Source organism: Aquarana catesbeiana, linkage group LG12 (assembly GCF_042186555.1).
Source record: "Aquarana catesbeiana isolate 2022-GZ linkage group LG12, ASM4218655v1, whole genome shotgun sequence".
Lineage (NCBI taxonomy): Eukaryota > Metazoa > Chordata > Amphibia > Anura > Ranidae > Aquarana > Aquarana catesbeiana.
Window position 1 is genome coordinate 20,826,834 of NC_133335.1, and position 19,611 is coordinate 20,846,444.

The following is a 19,611-nucleotide window of genomic DNA, read 5'->3' on the forward strand; positions in this document are numbered from 1 at the left end:
AAACTCATCTCTTCAGAGAAGCCTATCTGGCCCCCACCTAACAACTGTACATTTATCTTCTCAATCAGCACATCACCCACAGTTATTACCTCTTGTATCTTTTGACCTTCCCTCTTAGATTGTAAGCTCTAAGGAGCAGGGCCCTCTGATTCCTACTGTATTAAAGTGTATTGTATTTGTACTGTCTACCCTCAAGTTGTAAAGCGCTACGTAAACTGTTGGCGCTATATAAATCCTGTATAATAATAATAATAATAATAATGTGAAAGGGCCCATAAATATGCCATCTGTCTATTAGATGGGGTTGTCACATATGTCTTGATGAAGAAGACCTGAGTGGCTGCTAAACATTGTCCTGTGGTGTGATCATCTGATGATATGAAAATTATGATGTGATGATCACATATATTATGAATGTTATTAATGGCGCCAGAAGGTCGTTATAGCAGTCACATCAGGGTGAAAGCTGGTATGGTAAATTAGTGAGTGTTAAAGCTGAAGTTGAGTTATGGCCATTTGTACATAGGTGCATTGGTCCAGCTTGGGCCAATGTAAGTATGTGTGTGTGCCATATGGGATCTGTGGAAGATGGAAGTACAATACAATGATCCCCACTAACTTCCAGGTCCCATGCTAAGAGGCTGCCCTGTGACATCACTGCCCTGCCTCCCCACCATGTCCATTCAGTAAAAGCCGTCACAGCCTTCTGGTACACATCACAGGTCCCAGGAGACTGCGGGACCCTTTTCACAAAGGGCAGTGCGGCTCGCGAACGTGCAGTAGGAGGTTTCCCTTACTTAAGATGTCGGCGCCTGCACCCCAAAACCAATTGAAGAATCGGCTTGGCTGAGGATGTTGTCGGATCCCTGGACAGGTAAGTGTCCCTATATTAACCCCTTGGCGCCGGGGCCTTCCGCCCTTTAAGGGGTTTAAGATGCCGGGAGGCGTGATGCAGTTTATGATCATGATCGTGATTGGCTGTCACGGTGGTCATATGATTGGAAATCTGCCGATCGCAAGCGTCGTTTTCCATTAGCCGACGGTAACTGGCAAGGCAATATTGCACACAAATATGCGGCCGCTCGGCGCCAAGGTCTAACTAAATTAAAAACTCTATTAAACCCAAAAGCAAACATTTATTATATTGCAGTTACCAATTCTTAGATGTGATGGCTGCATTAGCTTCCCGTTTTTAGGCTCTCTTTCCTTCCTTTATTTTCACCTGGTGATCTGGTCAGTAAGTCTGTTGTTTTTCAAAAGAACAAACTGTTCTGCAGATGTAGCAGTTACAGGGGCAAGACAAACCGCTTACCACTGAAAAGGTTGCTTACAGTTTTCAGCTTTTATTCATTGTAAACCTGTGCACCCTTAATGGACGGGGGCCGCCCCTGTGTGAAGGGAACTCTTCAGGTGTCAGCATACCAACACATTTTGGACAATTTCATGATCCCAACTTTGTGGGAACAGTTTGGGGATGGCCCCTTCCTGTTCCAACATGACTGAGCACCAGTGCACAAAGCAAGGCCCATAAAGACATGGATGAGTGAGTTTGGGGTGGAGGAAATTGACTGGCCTGCACAGAGTCCTGACCTCAACCCAATAGAACAACTTTGGGATGAATTAGAGTGGAGACTGCGAGCCAGGCCTTCTTGTCCAACATCAGTGCCTGACCTCACAAATGTTCTTCTGGAAGAATGATCAAACATTCCCATAGACACACTCCTAAACCTTGTGGACGGCCTTCCCAGAAGAGTTGAAGCTGTTATAGCTGCAAAGGGTGGACCAACCCAATATTGAAATCTACGGACTAAGACTGGGATGCCATTAAAGTTCATGGGTGCGTAAAGGCAGGCGTCCCAATATTTTTGGTAATATAGTGTCTTCATTTGGTCCAAGCTGGACCCATGGATCCTTAATAAACCTTTATAAAAATATCCATACCTAAACTTCAGCTTTAATATGAAGGAATTCATTGGCTGTTGGAGAGGCTGATCATGTCTGCACATCTCATGTCTATGGTGACCAGTGGCGGCCCGTCCATTAAGGCCACCCCCTCTCTCCAGCCACCCCCCCTCTGTGAATAATGTATAGATTCATGCATTGCATGAATCTATGCATGGCCGCCGCCACCCCCTATTCAGGCATCCGTCCCCTTTTCGGACGCCGCACACCTAAATTACAGCAGCAGGGGTGTGTTTTTGAAGCACCTGATTAGAGCCACAGGCTCTTAAAGGCTTAAAAAAAAATGAACCCGAAGCACAAAGCATTTCGCTCGAAGGTGTGTTATGTAATGAATATTCGCTTTTCTAACACTGAACCGCCTCTCTGCCAATCAGGGGGTCTGTTACCTGTCAACTGATTGGCAGAAAGGACAGGTGCTGCTATTGGACGCCTATCAGGAGGAGGGGAGGAGAAGCATGGAGGACACAGCTGTCTGACCCGCTGCAAGGTCCCACAGCTCACCGCCGTCACCCACTGCCTAACCCGCCACCGAGATAGGGTAAGTGCCTGTCAGATGGCGAGCAGGCGGGGGGGGGGTGGGTCACCGTGGCAACCGTTGATGGGCACAGTGGCAGCATTTAATGGGGCACAGTGGTGGCATATGATGGGGTGGCATTTGATGGGGCACAGTGGCGGTATTTGATGGCACAGTGGTGGCATTTGATGGGGCACAGTGGCAGCATTCAATGGGGCACAGTGGTGGCATATGATGGGGCAGCATTTGATGGGGCACAGTGGTGGCATATGATGGGGCAGCATTTGATGGGGCACAGTGGTGGCATATGATGGGGTGGCATTTGATGGGGCACAGTGGCGGCATTTGATGGGGCACAGTGGTGGCATTTGATGGTACAGGGGCAGCAATTGATGTTTTTTTTCCAGTATGTTTCCTTTTTTTTCACATTTTGAGCACCAGCCGCCACTGGATTGGTGACCACCAGATAAGGAAAGGAGGGCAATATGGGAATCCATGGGAAGCAGGATCTCCATACTGTGTGCAGTACACCGGGCTTCATAGACATCTACACACAGCACAATCCGATCTGCTGGACGACCTGAATCTTCCTTGCTCTGTGACTTTAAGTGAAAGTGAGATGACGCACAGACTCCGCCCCCCTCCCTCCCTGGTGTCCCCCATCCCTCTCCTCCCTCCCCCCCTCCCCAACAGACCGACCGACCGACCACTCCTCCTCCTCCTCCTCCTCCTCCTCCTCCTCCTCCTCCTCCTCCGCCGGCCGGAGCTGCGGCACCATCATGCAGAGCCCCGCAGGTGACACCGCCCGGGCCAGAGGGGACCCCGATTGGGGGTCGGGGGTGGGGTGCAGGGACTGGATGTGGGCGGAGGCATCCCCAGCTTTGTGTCTTCATATAGTCATTTTAAGCAAGTGATGTGGGTAGGTGTGTGTGCGGGATAGGGGCAGGTGGGTAAGTAGGTGTGTGCAGGTGATTATGGGTGGGTAGGTGTGTGCAGGATAGGTGCAGGTGGGTAAGTAGATAGGTAGGTGCAGGTGTTTGGTTTGTGTGTGTAGTGCAGGCTAGGGGCAGGTGGTTAAGTAGATAGGTAGGTAGATGTGTGCAGATGGGTAAGTAGTGAGTAGGTAGGTGCAGGTGATTGGTATGGGTGGGTAGGTGTGTGTACTGTAGGGTGGCATATGGTTAAGTTGGTGGTAGATCGGTGCCAGTGATTGGTATGAGGTGTGTGCGGATAGCTGAAGATTTGCAGTGCCCGGTGTGTCAGCAGATGATCGGTGTGGATACAATGTATCAATGTTTGACACTCTCACTTCCTCTGGATGTAGCGCTGCTATAGATCCCAATGTGATTTCCCGGCCTTACATGTATCTTTATCACTCTCAGTGTTTGTGGTCAGTGAATATTGGAGTTGGTCCGGTTCAGTTTTTGACAGGTTAATGAGATGGTAATGTAATTATGTAATCTGGGGTGGATGTCCTGACAGCTGTTTGCAGAAGTGTGTGTATATATATATATCGAGAGAGAGAGAGAGAGAGAGATAATGTGTGTGTATCTGTATATCTATATTGAGATAGATAGAGATTATTATTATTATATATATATATATATATATATATATATATATCTATCAATCACAACAGTATCTTCTTCACTATGTTATGCTGTTACAATTTGGAGTAATAGTTACACTTGGAGCATTTGTTTGCCTGATAAATCTGATCGATTATAAAGCTATAAAAAGAGCTGAAAAAAGGGGCATTTTTTTGGGTCAGTGTGCCAGTGGATAGTTTACTCCATTTGTAGATTGTTGTGACTAATGGTGCCCATACAGGAGGCGGAAAAAAATCTTTTGAATATCCTGTCATTTGGACAGTTTGTTCGTTTTATCGTCCAGTTAATGGGCACAAATAATCGAAAATTGGTTCTGTGATATTTTTAAAGCCCAAAAAAAAAATTAAAAAAAAATTGAAGGCAGTTTGGAAAACTTCCAAACGGACGATAAATCGAAAGGTTAATATGTTAATCGCCTGAGCGGTTTGCACTAAGTATATGTGGCAAAACGAACTGGGAAAAAAAAAATGGATACATTTACATCCATTGAATGATTTATTGATCAAAATTTGGTCATTGCATGATGGCAAAATCGTTTTCTCTCACAACTGTGTGTTTGTTTTTCTACCGCGTTCGAACGATTTTTTTTTTTTTGACAGGTGTATAGCTAGCATTTAGACCCCTTTCACATTGGAGACGCTGATAGCAGGGCACTTTTAACCCCAAAGAAGGGGTTAAAAGCTCCCGTGTTGCACCGCTTTCATTGCAATGGGCAGGGGCGTTTTGGGAGCCCTGTATACACCACTCCCAACTCACCCCAAAGATGCTGCTTGCAGGATTCATAATGTCCCGCAAGCAAAACCGCCCGGGTGTGAAAGTACCTATTACAGAGAATGGGAGGCGGTTTCCAGGCGCTATTTCTAGGGCTAAAATGCCTGAAAACTGCCTCAGTGTGAAAGGGGTCCAAGAACACATTGGGATTGATTTACTAAAACTGGAGAGTGCAAAATCTGGTGCAGCTGTGGGTGGTAGCCAATCGGCTTCTAACTTCAGCTTGTTCCATTAAGCTTTTAATGAGAGGGGAAACAAAAAAAGCCTGGTTTACACTGGAGCGTTTTAACATGCGATTTGACATGTCATATTGGTGGCAATTGCCGTCAGTGGCGCGGTCCTAATCGGTGCCACGCCGCATCTGCCGCGCTGCACTGATTTCAAAAAGTAGTTTCTGTACTACTTTTTGTGATTTCGGGCTGCAGTTTTTATTGACATCTGTGCAGAAACCTGCACAGATGTCTCTGAAATTGCGGCCAAAATCGTGCGAGATCAGCTGAACTTGCTGGGCTTCATTCCCGCAGCTCAGTGTGAACCCGGGCGGAAGGTGATTGGTTTCTATGCAGAGCTGCAACAGATTTTTCACTCTTCAGTTTTAGTAAATAGACCCCCCCCCCCCCCCATGCCTTTTTATTATGAAAGACCCCATTGATCAGGAGGGTCACCTTGCCTTATACATTGACCATCTCACTTTTCTGTTGGAGAAAGAGCCACTCTGATGTATAGACGTCTGTGATTTCTAGGGGCCCCTTGCCTGGTGTACCGGACCCTGTAGTGGTGGCACCCGGGCTGTGACACTGCTGTTTGCTTGCTTTAGGACTGCTTGCATTGCATTGACTGAGCTGACTTGGACATTGCACAGGGCCTAGCATTAAGGAGAGTCCTGCTTGTGTGATTGGAATATCCGTGGAGATCTATAGATATCTATGAACTGCCTTCAGATATTCTGATCACACAAGCAGCGCTGTGCCCTCTCCCTTCATCACGTACTCGTCATCCTCCATAACATAACCTTTGTATCCTGACTTGTGCTTTTCTCTATCAGTGCTCCTATCTCCTCCACTCCTCCGTGTGCGCTCTGCCATTCATCGCCTTCCCTCGGGGTGTTTTGCAGCAATGTGGCCGCCTGTTTCCGCGCATTGTGAAGGTCACACATCTGCAGCCGTACCATCGTCAGGATTTTCACTTTCCTGCCCGCAAGGTTGGGGGGCATCTGCTCTGTGTTGTGTTGGCAGCCTCACTGTGGTTTGATGTGTGGGTGGATCTCTTGGGTCCAGAACGCTGCAAATCTGTGCTGAGCAAGTCGTTGCTGCAGATTATATGCAGTTTTTTTTTTCTCTATCAAAAGGTACCCAAAATAGGATGCTGGGGCTGTGCTGATAGCAGACAAGCTGTGAATGCATGCAGGCCTATAGGACTAATACAGAAAGGCTGGCAGTTTTCTTACATCCACATTCTGCCCATATACTACAAGTGGATTTATGTTGTGATTTTTGGTGGTAAAGGGCGAGTCCTTCTGTGGATGTGGCTGGTGAAAGTTGTCAGGGCCCTCGGTGTGGGTGTTGTATGTCGCTTCCAGCTAGAAGTGGGTGGAGGAAATGAGAGGCTGAATGTGACACAGCTTGGAATCTTAATTCAGCATCATTCCTGTTGCCGGGGCAACCATGTGCGATGAGTGAAGGGCAGGATGCCCAAGTCAATGTATGACGACATTCTCTTTTCTCCCCAAACCCTAATCATGACTTGAGGCCTGCTGTGTGGGCATGCATTGTTCACATATAGCATCCTCCCGATTTACATCTGCTTACATTTCCCAGTTGCTTGTTATAGTGGTAAAAATATTCTGGCTTATTTCTATCTATAAAAGATCGCAGAATTGTTTAAACGTCGTTTTCAAAGCCCACAAATGCCTAGTATCCTCAGCGTATGTTTTCTAGAAATTCCTATTTTGAAGCCTCTGTAATGTCAATTTAAAAGCTAGCTAAAGGTGTTGTTTTTGTTTTTTGTTTTTGTTTTGTTTTGTTTTTTTTGTTTTTTTTTTTTTTTTTTTTTGTGTTTTTTTTTTTTTTTTTGTTTTTTTTTTAACATGTCATACTTGCCACCTCTGTGCAATTGGTTTTGCACAGAGTGGCCCTGATCCTCCTCTTCTGGGGTCCCTCGGTGGCGCTCCTGGCTCCTCCTCTTCTCGAGTGCCCCTTTGGAGAAGCGCTTCCGTGTCCTGCTGCTGCGTCCACTGACGCAGTCAGCCCCGCCCCCCGCGTCATTGGATTTGGTTGACAGCAGCAGGAACCAGTGGCTGCGCTGCTATCAATCTATCCAATCAGGACCCGAGACACCAGCTGGAGCTGGTGTGCCCGTCCCCATCGCTGAAAAGACCGGGTTCAGGTAAGTAAAAGGGGGGGGGGGGCGGCAGCTGCCTCACAGGAGGTTTTTCACCTTAATGCACCCTGAGGGTTTACAACCCCTTTAAAGCACTTTCAGCCCCGGAAGATTTGGCTGCTGAAAGGCCGGGTCATTTTTTGCGATTCAGCACTGCATCACTTTAACTGACAATTAAGCGATCGTGCGACGTTGCACCCAAACAAAATTGACGTCCTTTTTTTTTTTTTCTTCCACAAATAAAGCTTTCTTTTTTGTGGTATTTGATCATCTCTGCGGTTTTTATTCTTTGCGCTATAAACAAAGAAAGTGTAAATTTTGAAAAAAAACACAATATTTTGTACTTTTTGCTATAATAAATATCCCCGTTTTTTTTTTTTTTTTTTTTTTAAAAAGCTAATTCTTTTCTCAGTTTAGGCTGATATGTATTCTTCTACATATTTTTGGTATTAAAAATCGCCATAAGCGTATATTGATTGGTTTGTGCAAAAGATATAGCGTTTACAAAATAGGGGATAGATTTATAGCAATATTATTATTATTATTGTTATTATTATTATATATTTTTTTTTTGTTTTTTTTGCTAGTAATGGCGGTGATCTGCGATTTTTTTTTTTTTTTTTTTTTTTATCGGGACTGCAACATTATGGCAGACACATTGGCATTTATAAAGCGATCAGTGCTATGAAAATGCACTGATTACTGTAAAAATGTCACTGGCAGGGAAGGGGTTAACACTAGGGGGCGATCAAGGGGTTAACTGTGTTCTCTCTCTGTGTTCTAACTGAAGGGGGGAGGGGACTGTGCAGGGGAGATGACAGATAACTGTTCATACTTTGTATGAACAGACGATCAGTCACTTCTCCCCTCAGGGAACTGGGAACTGTGTATTTACACACACAGATTCCGGTTATCAGTGTGTCACGAGCGATCGCAGGAGCCTGGTGGTCTTCGTGACCGCCGGGCACTCGTGTCGGCTCCGGGGGCGAGCAGCTGGCACGCACGCCCCTAGTGGCCACAGGGCGAAGCAACGTTGCAAAACGTCGTTTCGCCCAGCCGTGCCATTCTGCCGCAGTAAAACTGCGGCGGCTGGTTGGCAAGTGGTTAAAGGATATCTAAAGGTGTTTTTTTTTTTTTTTTTTTCTTTTTTTTTTTCTTTTTTTTTTAAGCAAACATGTCATACTTGGCTCCTCTGCGCAGTTGGTTTTGCACAGAGTGGCCCCGATCCTCCTCTTCTCGGGTGCCCCTTTGGAGAGGCGTGCTCCCGTGTCCTGCTGCTGCATTCATTGACACAGACAGCCCCGCCTCCCACGTCATTGAATTTGATTGACAGCAGTGGGAGCCAATGGCTGTGCTGCTATCAATCTATCCAATCAGGACCCGAGACACCGGCTGGAGCGGGTGTGCTTGTCTCCGTCGCTTGAAAGACCGGGTTCAGGTAAGTAAAAGGGGGGGGGGGGCTCTGGGGGCAGCTGCATCACAGGAGGTTTTTCACCTTTAATGCATTCTGAGGGTTTACAACATGCTATCTACTATATGGAAATTCAATAAAAAATTATTTAAAGTTTAAAATAAATCAACCTGTTCACTTATTACGTGTGATAAGAAAAAAATATTTAATATGAATTATTATATAACATAAAAAATGTTCTACTTTTAGAATTAAAGTGGATGTAAACCCTCACATATACCCAGTGAAGTGAACAGCCTCAGATGATGCACAGAGATGAAATAAATCTCCCTACATAAGTTTTACATGAATATCTGCTGTCTTCAGCTTTATATACTGTTTAGAATGTGTACATCCTGTTAGGAAGAGAAGATTCAGATTCACCTGTGGGTGTGGATTCTTTTCATACACTGTGCGACAGCCGATTGGTGGAAAGGCACACACATAGGCAGAACTGTGCTGTGAATAGACAATCTCTCTTGTAATCTATTTATAGCACCCACCCTGACATACAATTCAGCCTGGTTTTATCATGTGTGAGAGAACTTGGCAGAAGTTATGCTGAGAACAGAAGAACGGAGCAGGAGAAAGCCATGGGACATAGTGCTTTTGGAGAGAGATAAGAAAACACTACAGATATATGTGCCCAGCTCAAATTTCATGAATGGGGTTTACATTTCTAGAAGTAGAGAAGAAGGTTGACCTGAAAGCAATAAGAAATCCTTGTATAGGACAGTCAGATAATATATTATAGCTTTTGTTGGGTAAAAAACTGGACAATCAGACATTGGATGTTGAGGAGCTACAAGGTCCAACATCAACACTAAATGATGTCTCCTGGTATTTGTAGTTCCCCAGCACTGGAGGTCTGCTGCTTTCACTTGCCAGGAGCTTTTAGTGAAATGAAATCAATAAGTGATGCAATCATTTCATAGCACTTTGATCAGCCAAGTGAGTGAATTACATGAAGTACCTCGCTGGGAGCTCCAGATTGTCTATTAGTAAATAATGGATCAGACTTCATTTATCAAAGTGCCCCAAACAGGAGCTGTCTGTAATGTTTTCATACCATAGATGTTGGTGTAACCGTTTTCTGGTTGGTGGCTTTAACAAGCGGTTCTTATGTTAGACATTGATAAATGAAACCTTTACGTTTACCAATCATGGAAATGTGTTATATTTAACCACTTCCATACCGGGCCTATTCTGGTACTCCTCCTACATGTAAAGATCATAATTTTTTTTGCTAGAAAATTACTCAGAATGCCCAAATATCTCTATTATCTCTATCATCTCTATCTCTATCATCTCTATCTCTATCATCTCTATCTCTATCATCTCTATCTCTATCTCTATCATCTCTATCTCTATCTCTATCATCTCTATCTCTATCATCTCTATCTCTATCTCTATCATCTCTATCTCTATCTCTATCATCTCTATCTCTATCTCTATCATCTCTATCTCTATCTCTATCATCTCTATCTCTATCTCTATCATCTCTATCTCTATCATCTCTATCTCTATCTCTATCATCTCTATCTCTATCTCTATCATCTCTATCTCTATCTCTATCATCTCTATCTCTATCATCTCTATCTCTATCATCTCTATCTCTATCATCTCTATCTCTATCATCTCTATCTCTATCATCTCTATCTCTATCATCTCTATCTCTATCATCTCTATCTCTATCATCTCTATCTCTATCATCTCTATCTCTATCATCTCTATCTCTATCATCTCTATCTCTATCATCTCTATCTCTATCATCTCTATCTCTATCATCTCTATCTCTATCATCTCTAATAGAGATAGATATATATATAGATAGATAATTTTTTTTTTTTTTTAGCAGACATCCTAGGGAATAAAATGGTGGTCATTGCAACTTTTTATCTCTCACAGTATTTGCGCAACAATTTTTCAAACGCATTTTTTTTGGAAAAAAAATTCATGATTAAAAAAAATAACAAAACGGTAAACTTAGCCCAATTCTTTTGCATAATGTGAAATTATGATGTTACGCCGAGTAAACAGATACCCAACATGTCACGCTTTAAAATTGCGCACACTCTTGGAATGACGCCAAACTTTGGTACTTAAAAATCTCCATAGGCGACGCTTTAAAATTTTTCTACAGGTTACATGCTTATGCCCCGTACACACGGTCGGATTTTCCGACGGAAAATGTGTGATAGGACCTTGTTGTCGGAAATTCCGACCGTGTGTAGGCTCCATCACACATTTTCCATCGGATTTTCCGACACACAAAGTTTGAGAGCAGGATATAAAATTTTCCGACAACAAAATCCGTTGGAAATTCCGATCGTGTGTACACAAATCCGACGGACAAAGTGCTACGCATGCTCAGAATAAATAAAGAGATGAAAGCTATTGGCCACTGCCCCGTTTATAGTCCCGACGTACGTGTTTTACGTCACCGCGTTTAGAAGGATCGGATTTTCCGACAACTTTGTGTGACCGTGTGTATGCAAGACAAGTTTGAGCCAACATCCGTCGGAAAAAATCCTAGGATTTTGTTGTCGGAATGTCCGAACAAAGTCCGACCGTGTGTACGGGACATTAGAGTTACAGAGGAGGTCTAGTGCTTTAAAACGCATGCGGCGATACCTCACATGTGGTTTGAACAGCATTTACATATGTGGGCGGGACTTGCGCGTGCATTCGCTTCTGAGCGCGAGCTACCGGGCACAGGGGCGTTTTAAATGATGTTTTTTTTTTTGTTTTTTTTTTATTTTACTTTATTTTATTTTTTTAATTTATTTTTACACTTTTTCTTTTACAATTTTTTTTGATCACTTTTATTCCTTTTACAAGGAATGTAAACATCCCTTGTAATATGAATAGTTTGACAGGTTCTCTTTATGGAGAGATGCGGGGTCAAAAGACCCCACATCCCTCCTCCAGGCTGGAAAACATGAGCTCGGGAAAAAAAAATCCACGATCTCATGCTTACCAGCCGCGATCGTGGCTTTGTTTACACCTGCGGCCTGGACGTGACGTCTTTACGTCGCGCCCGGGCCTCTGACGGTCATAGAGAAGACTGGTGACAATTTGGTCACCGGAAATCTCTATGGTCGTCATGCGGCCGATTCTTTCTCCGGGTCCTGGATGGCACGGGAGAGCCCGGAGAAGCACCGGATGGCGGCGCCTGTAAGAATGATCAAGTGGTGGAAACGCTGCTATGATCCTTCTTATGGTGCACAGAATCGCTGGCTAAAAACAAGGATATCTTGAATGATGCCTGTAGCTGCACCCATCATTCAGATACTCCCACTGGAAGTCAAAGACGTCGTATGACGTCTTTGAGCAGGAAGTGGTTAAACAGAATATAGCTGGATAGCTTTGTCGCCAAAAAATCATGGTGAAATCAATAGGTGTGCACCCCAAAGCTCAAACACGTGTGTGTGTGTGTGTGTGTGTATATATAATTTGTGTGTAAACAAACATTTTAAAATGTATTATAACCTGGATGGTGTCAGTAGTTTTTTGTTTAGATGTTTTATTATTCTATCTTTTTTATTTATTTATTTATTTATAAATATTCACAAAACGTTCATTCACAAAGTGAAGCATAGTAAACGGTTTACAAATGATATCTTGACTGGGGGGAATCTGCATTGACCGGGGTGCCTCATGCCTATGGTAAAATCCAGTTTCCAGTTTTGGTGTGTGTGTGAGATCAATTTGGGAAAAAAATTTGGGTGAGAAATAAACATTCACTTATTTAGAAATCTCGCACACGTGATGTTTTACCCCTTTCACCCTGGAGGTGTTTTTCAAGCACTTTAGCGCTAAAAATAGCACCTGAAAAAAGCCTCATCTGCAGTCCCCGTGTAAAGCCTGAGTGCTTTCACACCAGGGCGGTGCGCTTGCAGGACGTTCGAAAAAGTCTTGTCAGCAGCATCTTTTGGGGCGGTTTGCACCGCTTCTCCACCGCCCCTGCCCATTGGAATGCATGGGCAGCGCTGCTGAAAATCCTGCAAAGCGCTTTGGCGCCACATGGGCGCTTTTAACCCCTTTTTAATCGCTTCTAGGGGGTTAAAAGTGCCCCGCTCCCACTAAAACTAGCGGCTCTTTACCGCTACAGCCCCCACCGTGAAAGCGCTCTGATTTCACCTGTGACTGTACACGTGCTCACCACACTTTCTATATCGGTGATGGTGAACCTTGGCACCCCAGATGTTTTGGAACTACATTTCCCATGATGCTCAACCACACTGCAGAAAGCATGAGGATCATGGGAAATGTAGTACCAAAACATCTGGGGTGCCAAGGTTCACCATCACTGCTCTATATGGTTCCAGTGTATCTAAACCCAAGAACAAGAATGTAAACTTACCAGTCACTTTTTTTTTTCTTTTCTTTTCACCTGGTGATCCTGCTAGTAACCACATCACATCCGTGGTTCTAAACTCCTGTCCTCAGGATCCAATAACAGGCCAGGTTTGCAAGATAACTGAAATACATCACAGGTGATATCATTTGCTTCTCAGTGATTGCAGTATTCTAGTCTGCATCTCCCCAAGGTAATACTTCAAATCTGGCCTGTTAGGCTCGATTCACACCTATGCATGTTGCTTTTGAGCGTTTTTGGAGGTTTTTTTTTTCATGCTTGCCACGTTTTTGAGCAGCGTTTTTGCCGCGTTTTTGCCGCGTTTTTGCCGCGATTTGCGTTTTGCGTTTTTTTTTTTTTTCATTTTTTTTACAGTCTTAAAAAAAAATTACAAAAAAAAAAAAAAATTACAAAAAAAAAAAAAACGGCAAAAACGCACCAAAAACGCACCAAAAACGCATCAAAAACGCTGCAAAAACGGTGCACTTGCGTTTTTGATGCTTGTCCATTGAAAACCATTACATGCAAAACGCTGCTTTTTGCATGAAAAAAAGTCCCCGACCCTTTCCAAAAACGCAGAGATACAAAAAAGCATTGATGTGAACATGTTCCATAGGAACCCATGTTAAAAAATTCCCGTGCATTTCTGCAAAATGCAAAATGCATCAAAAAACGCGCTAGTGTGAATGGGGCCTTAGAAGGTCCTGAGGACAGGAATTGAGAACCACTGCTCTAGGGTGACAGTGGTCACTCGCTGTACTGAATCTGTGATTGAACATTGTTGCTACCCTAGGACAGTGGTCTTCACACTCCAACCCTTTGCTTGCCTTTTATCAGGCCCTTGGGACATTATTCCTCCCACTGACACCAATGATGGGGCACTATTCCTCCCACTGACACCAAAGATGGGACACAATTCCTCCCACTGACACCAGAGATGGGACATTATTCCTCCCACTGACACCAATGATGGGGCACTATTCCTCCCACTGACACCAAAGATGGGACACTATTCCTCCCACTGACACCAGAGATGGGACATTATTCCTCCCACTGACACCAAAGATGGGACATTATTCCTCCCACTGACACCAAAGATGGGACACAATTCCTCCCACTGACACCAAAGATGGGACACAATTCCTCCCACTGACACCAAAGATGGGACACTATTCCTCCCACTGACACCAAAGATGGGACACTATTCCTCCCACTGACACCAGAGATGGGATACTATTCCTCCCACTGACACCAAAGATGGGGCATTTATTCTTTTCACTGACACCTTTTTCTACTCCCGCAGGCCACAGTCTGTCCCCCCCCCCCCCCTGAGGTCCAAAGAGATGTAAACTGGCCCTTTGTTTAGAACGTTTTTGGAGACCCCCTGCCCTAGGACAACAAGTATGTTAGGACTACAGGACACCTCCTCATCTCCATAACATTGAAGGAAGGTATTTTATAGTTCACATACTAAACTGGCCAGGGCTAATTACTCTGCTGGAGATAAACCTACAGTGCACAAGAAATTGGGCTTATACTGGCTTTCTGTCAGAATCCATGGGTATTATTTGCAATTATTGCTTTAAATGGTTTACTTAACGGGCTAGAAAGTATCAAACAAGCAAAGTTCATTTTAAGGGTTTACGTACACTGAGGGCTGATTTACACTTACTGCATGGGTTGTGGGAATGCATGCAATGCTATTCATTTTGAATAGCACCCCAAGGCACTAAGACAACGCATGGCAATGCACAATGTATCATAAATGTTATATATCTGATACTCTACTCTACTTACTCTATGTTGGAAGCACATACATACTTTTTTCTTTTCCCTCTTCCTTTTTTTTTTTTTTTTTTTTTTAAGTAAATGGAAACGATAACTATTGTTGATTGTGCTGAGTTTGCGTTTTTTTTTTTTTTTTGCACAAAAAAATGATAGGCTGTTTTGCTGCATTTGAGGTGCTATAATCAATAAATGCACCACAAGCACAACATGCATTTTTTTTTTTTTTTAATAACAATATATATATAAATAAATATAAATATATATACATAATATATATTTTATATTTACTTTTTTTTTTTTTTTACATGTATTCTGCCATGTACAGCAAAAAGTTTTTGTATAAATTAGCTTTTTCTGCGAGCTCCTGGCAGAAGAATACGGAGTGGATGGAAGCATTTTAATATGCCTGCATGCAGCCTTAATGACCAGTGCACATGATCCGAAAATTGGATGACAGATAGTCCGTGGTTTTTTTTTTTTTCATGCCAATCGCATATCAAAAATGGAGAGTTTACTAAAGTTGTGAAAATTCTTGTAGAGCAGAATAAAAAAAGGAAAAAAAAGATGTCATGTGTTGTAGTGTATATCTATTGTATGTCCCATCAGGTAATAGATGGACTGTCGTGATCAGCTCTCGAAAGCTGTGATCCGAGTATCGCACGATCGGTTCGATTTGCTCGATTTTTCGGATTGTGTGTACCGGCCATTAGTCTCCAGTGTTTAGGTGCCCTACCAGCTGCCTGTCAGATCCTGAGAGGCTTCAAGCTGCTGTGGAAGGACAGTACACTTAGGGCACTTTTACACTGGCAGAGCCCGGGCGTCAGCAGTAAAGCACCGCTATTTTTAGCGGTGCATTACCATCGTTTTTGTGGCGCTTTCTGGCCGCTAGCAGAGTGTTTTTAATACCCGCTAACAGCCGAAAAAGGGTTAAAAGCGCTTCAAATCTGTGCGACTTCAAAGAAGTCCCTGCACTACTTTGGCCCGACTTTCATGCTGGTTGAGGTCTATAGACCTCAAGTTTAAACAGGCATTCCCTGAAATCGCTATAAAATCGCGTGACTTTCAAGTAGCCGCAGTGCGAAAGGGGGTAACATGCGTCCAAGGACGAATACCCTAAACATAAGCAGTCTGCATTCTGGGCATTCGTCCATGGGTGCATACCTCCCCCTAAACGTAAGTACTGATAGGTGTACCATCCAGCCACAGCAGCTACTAATTTTTCATGGAGTTTGCCAGGCTGCCAGCTGCAGGGGTGGACGGTGCACCTGTGCTCTTCATCCGAACCTAAAGCATTGGAGTCTCATTCTCATTGTAATTAGGCCTTAGATGTCGTTTTATTCAATATCTAACCATATAAACGCCTCTTCCCTGACAGCATTCAGAATATAGGGACCGCTGTGTTCTGTGTGAGAGAAGCGGTCGGTCTGCGGTGGTCCGTCGCACCCCCTGCACAATTACAGCTGCAGCTTTCCAAACAGCAATTCCTTCACACCCTGCTACATGGAGGGAAGTAGTTGTGACCATACAGGGGGCATGTCAGACTTCTGGAGATCGACTGCTTGTCAGGCAAGCCATAGGTGGATCGATTTTGTTTCCTTCTACCCAATGTGGAAGGAAAGAAAATTGGTTGAATTTCCCCTATCAACACAGTGCTGATTTGGGTAATCCCTCCCGCAGCACTATTGTATTCTGCTGGCGGTGGGGTGTGGGGAGCCTTCCCCGCCAGGAGAACACAATGTGTCCTGCCAGGGCTGCTGTTAGAAATTACGGGGCCCCATTAGAGCTTCACAATTATTTGTTAAAAAAAATCGTGATCTCGATTCAACCCCCCTGACGATCTCTATTGCAGAGGTTGCCGATTCTTTCATTTAACAAGTGGAGAGACTTATCTGCTCACTCAGCTGTCAAAAGAAAACATCAGGGCAGTTTGCCAAGTTTTTAACATGAAACATTGTAACTAACTCTGCCTTCTTAGGCCCCTTTCACACGATCGGACCGTTCAGGTCCGCCTGTCAGTTTTGACGGCGGACCTGAACGGGCGCTCCATGTTAACCTATGGAGCGACGGATGTCAGCGGAGACATGTCCGCTGACATCCGACCCCGTCCGATCCGCTAAAAGCAGACGGATGGCCCTATGTCCGGATCCGTCGCTATTGGATCGGGTGAGATCATCCAATCCCTCCATAGGCAGCAGCGGCACCTGACAAGCCCCTCCCCGCTCAGTGAGCAGAGAGGGACCTGTCATCTGCCGGCTCAGCGGGGATCAACGGACTGATCTCCCGCTGAGCCAGCGGACCGAGGCGGACTCCGCTTCCACGGAGTCCGCCTCGTGTGAATGAGGCCTTAGATCAAAGGGATAATCTTCTGTGTGTAAAGAAAAAATCCAGGCAGTCTGCCAAGTTTTTAACAACGTGTAAATGCAGGAAGTTTAACCAAGTCAGTCTTTTTCTGACACTTCTTTCTTAAGTTAAAATCAATATTTTTTGCTAGAAAATTACTTGGAACCCCCAAACATATATATTTTAGCAGAGACCCTAGGGAATGAAATGGCAATTGCTGCAATATTTTATGTCACACTGTATTTGCCCAGCGGTCTTTCAAATGCAATTTTTTTGGGAAAAAATACACTTCAATGAATAAAAAAACAAAAACAAAGTAAAGTTAGCCCAATTTTTTTTGTTTTTTTTGTTTTAATGTGAAAGATGATGTTACGCCGCGAGAATTGTGATCTATCTTCTAAGCAAAAAAATCGTGATTCTCATTTTAGCCAGAATCGTTCAGCTCTAGGCCCCATGCAGCCAAATAGACGCCCCCCCCAAATACTTTTTAATTTACTATGCTTCATTTGAATGAACACAGTGAGTGAGATGGGTACCGATCACTCGTGCTCATTCAAGAAAGGAAGGGGCTTGTAAATATAACATTTACTGGTCCCTTCTCCCGTTGTCCATCCTGAAGGATCCTATTGTGTACTTGCTGCTGCTGGCAGGAAAGAAGGCCACACTGCGGGGGGGGGGAGAGCACCACACGGGGCCTGAGTAGCAAGGGGGAACATATGGTGCAGAGTGAGGGTGATTGGTGCCGGGGGAGAGGGGGCAATTACTAGAATCGATCACCTGTATGGCTCTCTGCAGCAGCTGGAAGCCGGTGTGAGGAAGAGAAGAAGCCGGCTTTCAGCTTTGAATCACCTTCCCTGGCCAAATATGATTTACCCTGCTGCTGGCCTGGGCCCTTTACAGAAGGACTGGTGGTTCCCTCTTATCCACGGCCCTGATTACTGCTAGCAGCTATAGCCAGAGGCAGTAATTGCATGCTAAAAATCCAACAGGCTGGTTGTACCCAAGTTGATCCAATCCACCTGCCCATAGATGGATCAAATATTGGCTGAACGAGTCAAGATTCAAGTCATCTATGGCCGTCTATAAATGCACCGTATAGCAGTTCTTATCTTTAGCCTTATGCTGGGGAAGGGGTGTTTGTGATACTGGGACGTGATTTAAATAAATACATTAAATAAGACACCAGTTTATCTACAGCTAATGACGTGCAGTACTATGATAGCGGTACCAGTGCATCGCAATTGGTGCATCGCACTGTTAAAGCAAACCTTACGAAAATGTCCATAAGCTCTATTGGGAACAGTGCAGTGTTGTATTATATGCTGCACTGTGCTTTTTATATATTTTTATTTTTTTTCAGCGCACAGCACCTCAACATGGTGTGAAATGAATGGCCTGATAAAAGGGAACAAGCCTTCCATTAAGCCTGTTTGTAAATTCCTTTCTTAGAAATTAGAGTTAAGCCAAGGTGATCTTCCTGCTTTTTCTCAAAATATAATCTCCTCTATATATGAATACAGACGTGTCTGATCTACCAAACATCAAGTAATTCGTAGGCAGGAAGTGAATAGCCGGGTTCTCCTCAAGTTGGACATATGAGCATATTCATATTCAGGCAATATGAGAATTCCCTGATAAAAGATAATTGGTTGAATTTGCCAGATTCTTGATGTGTTTCTTTATCCTTTAGTAATAGCATTATGATTTATTAATCAGGATATAGTGTTGTGCGGAGCCCTTGCTGAGCTGCTGGAAGAACCAGTTGCAGCACTGATGGTGAAAGCTTGGAAGCTACAGATCTGAGCCTCATCCATGCAGTTCGGTTTTGTTTGGAATCTCTCCCTATTTTTAATTTTGCATTCAGTAAAGTTGTAGTTTTTAGTAAAATGTATTGTTTCTAGAAACAACTCAATTTAAATAATAATAAAAAAAATGTTCCCCTTAAAGTGGTAATAAAGTTAAAAGCTTAACTTTGTCCTACAGGTCAGCTTTTAAAAAATCCTTCCCTGTAGGTGCTTTTGAAACGGCCTGAACTTGCGCCATTTTCTAGATATTAACATTGGCTCAAGCTGATGAAGCCGATGACGTCACTGGCACATGTGCAGTACTGTCTTCATTCACAGAACACTGAGTGCGCCGTGAATGTATAGAGTGCAATGCGGCGATGGTGGCTTCCAAAGGTGGGAGTGAGGTCATTGCCGCCTGGCCATGCAAAGGGCCTGGAGAACACAAACCTGGAAGGAAGACTGGGTGAGGATGGAACCCCGTGAGCAGTGACAGCTCAGCGCTGGAGGACTCCTTTTTGAAAGGTAAGTCTGCCAAAATGCGGCGCATACTAGCACATTGTCATTTGCCTGCAGGGGGGCCATTTAAATGTAGTAGTATTATTCTTCTTATTATCATTATTATTTTATCCTGGATTATGTAAAACCTTTAA

General features: G+C 44.0%; 1 protein-coding gene across 3 annotated transcripts in view; it reads left to right on the forward strand.

The window, feature by feature from the left end:
- The window catches only part of SNPH (syntaphilin), a 64,229-nt gene that overhangs the window by 25,637 nt on the left and 18,981 nt on the right, over positions 1-19,611 (forward strand). Inside the window, exon 1 of one of the 3 annotated variants that reach the window (XM_073607354.1) lies at positions 3,204-3,271. The exons of 1 other annotated variant lie outside the window; for it this stretch is intronic. In XM_073607354.1, coding sequence (XP_073463455.1) covers positions 3,256-3,271 — 16 coding nt within the window. In that variant the 5' untranslated portion in view covers positions 3,204-3,255. Of the gene's footprint in view, positions 1-3,203; positions 3,272-5,932; positions 6,059-19,611 lie in introns of those variants that run through there. One more of the 3 variants, XM_073607353.1, reaches the window with a different exon arrangement.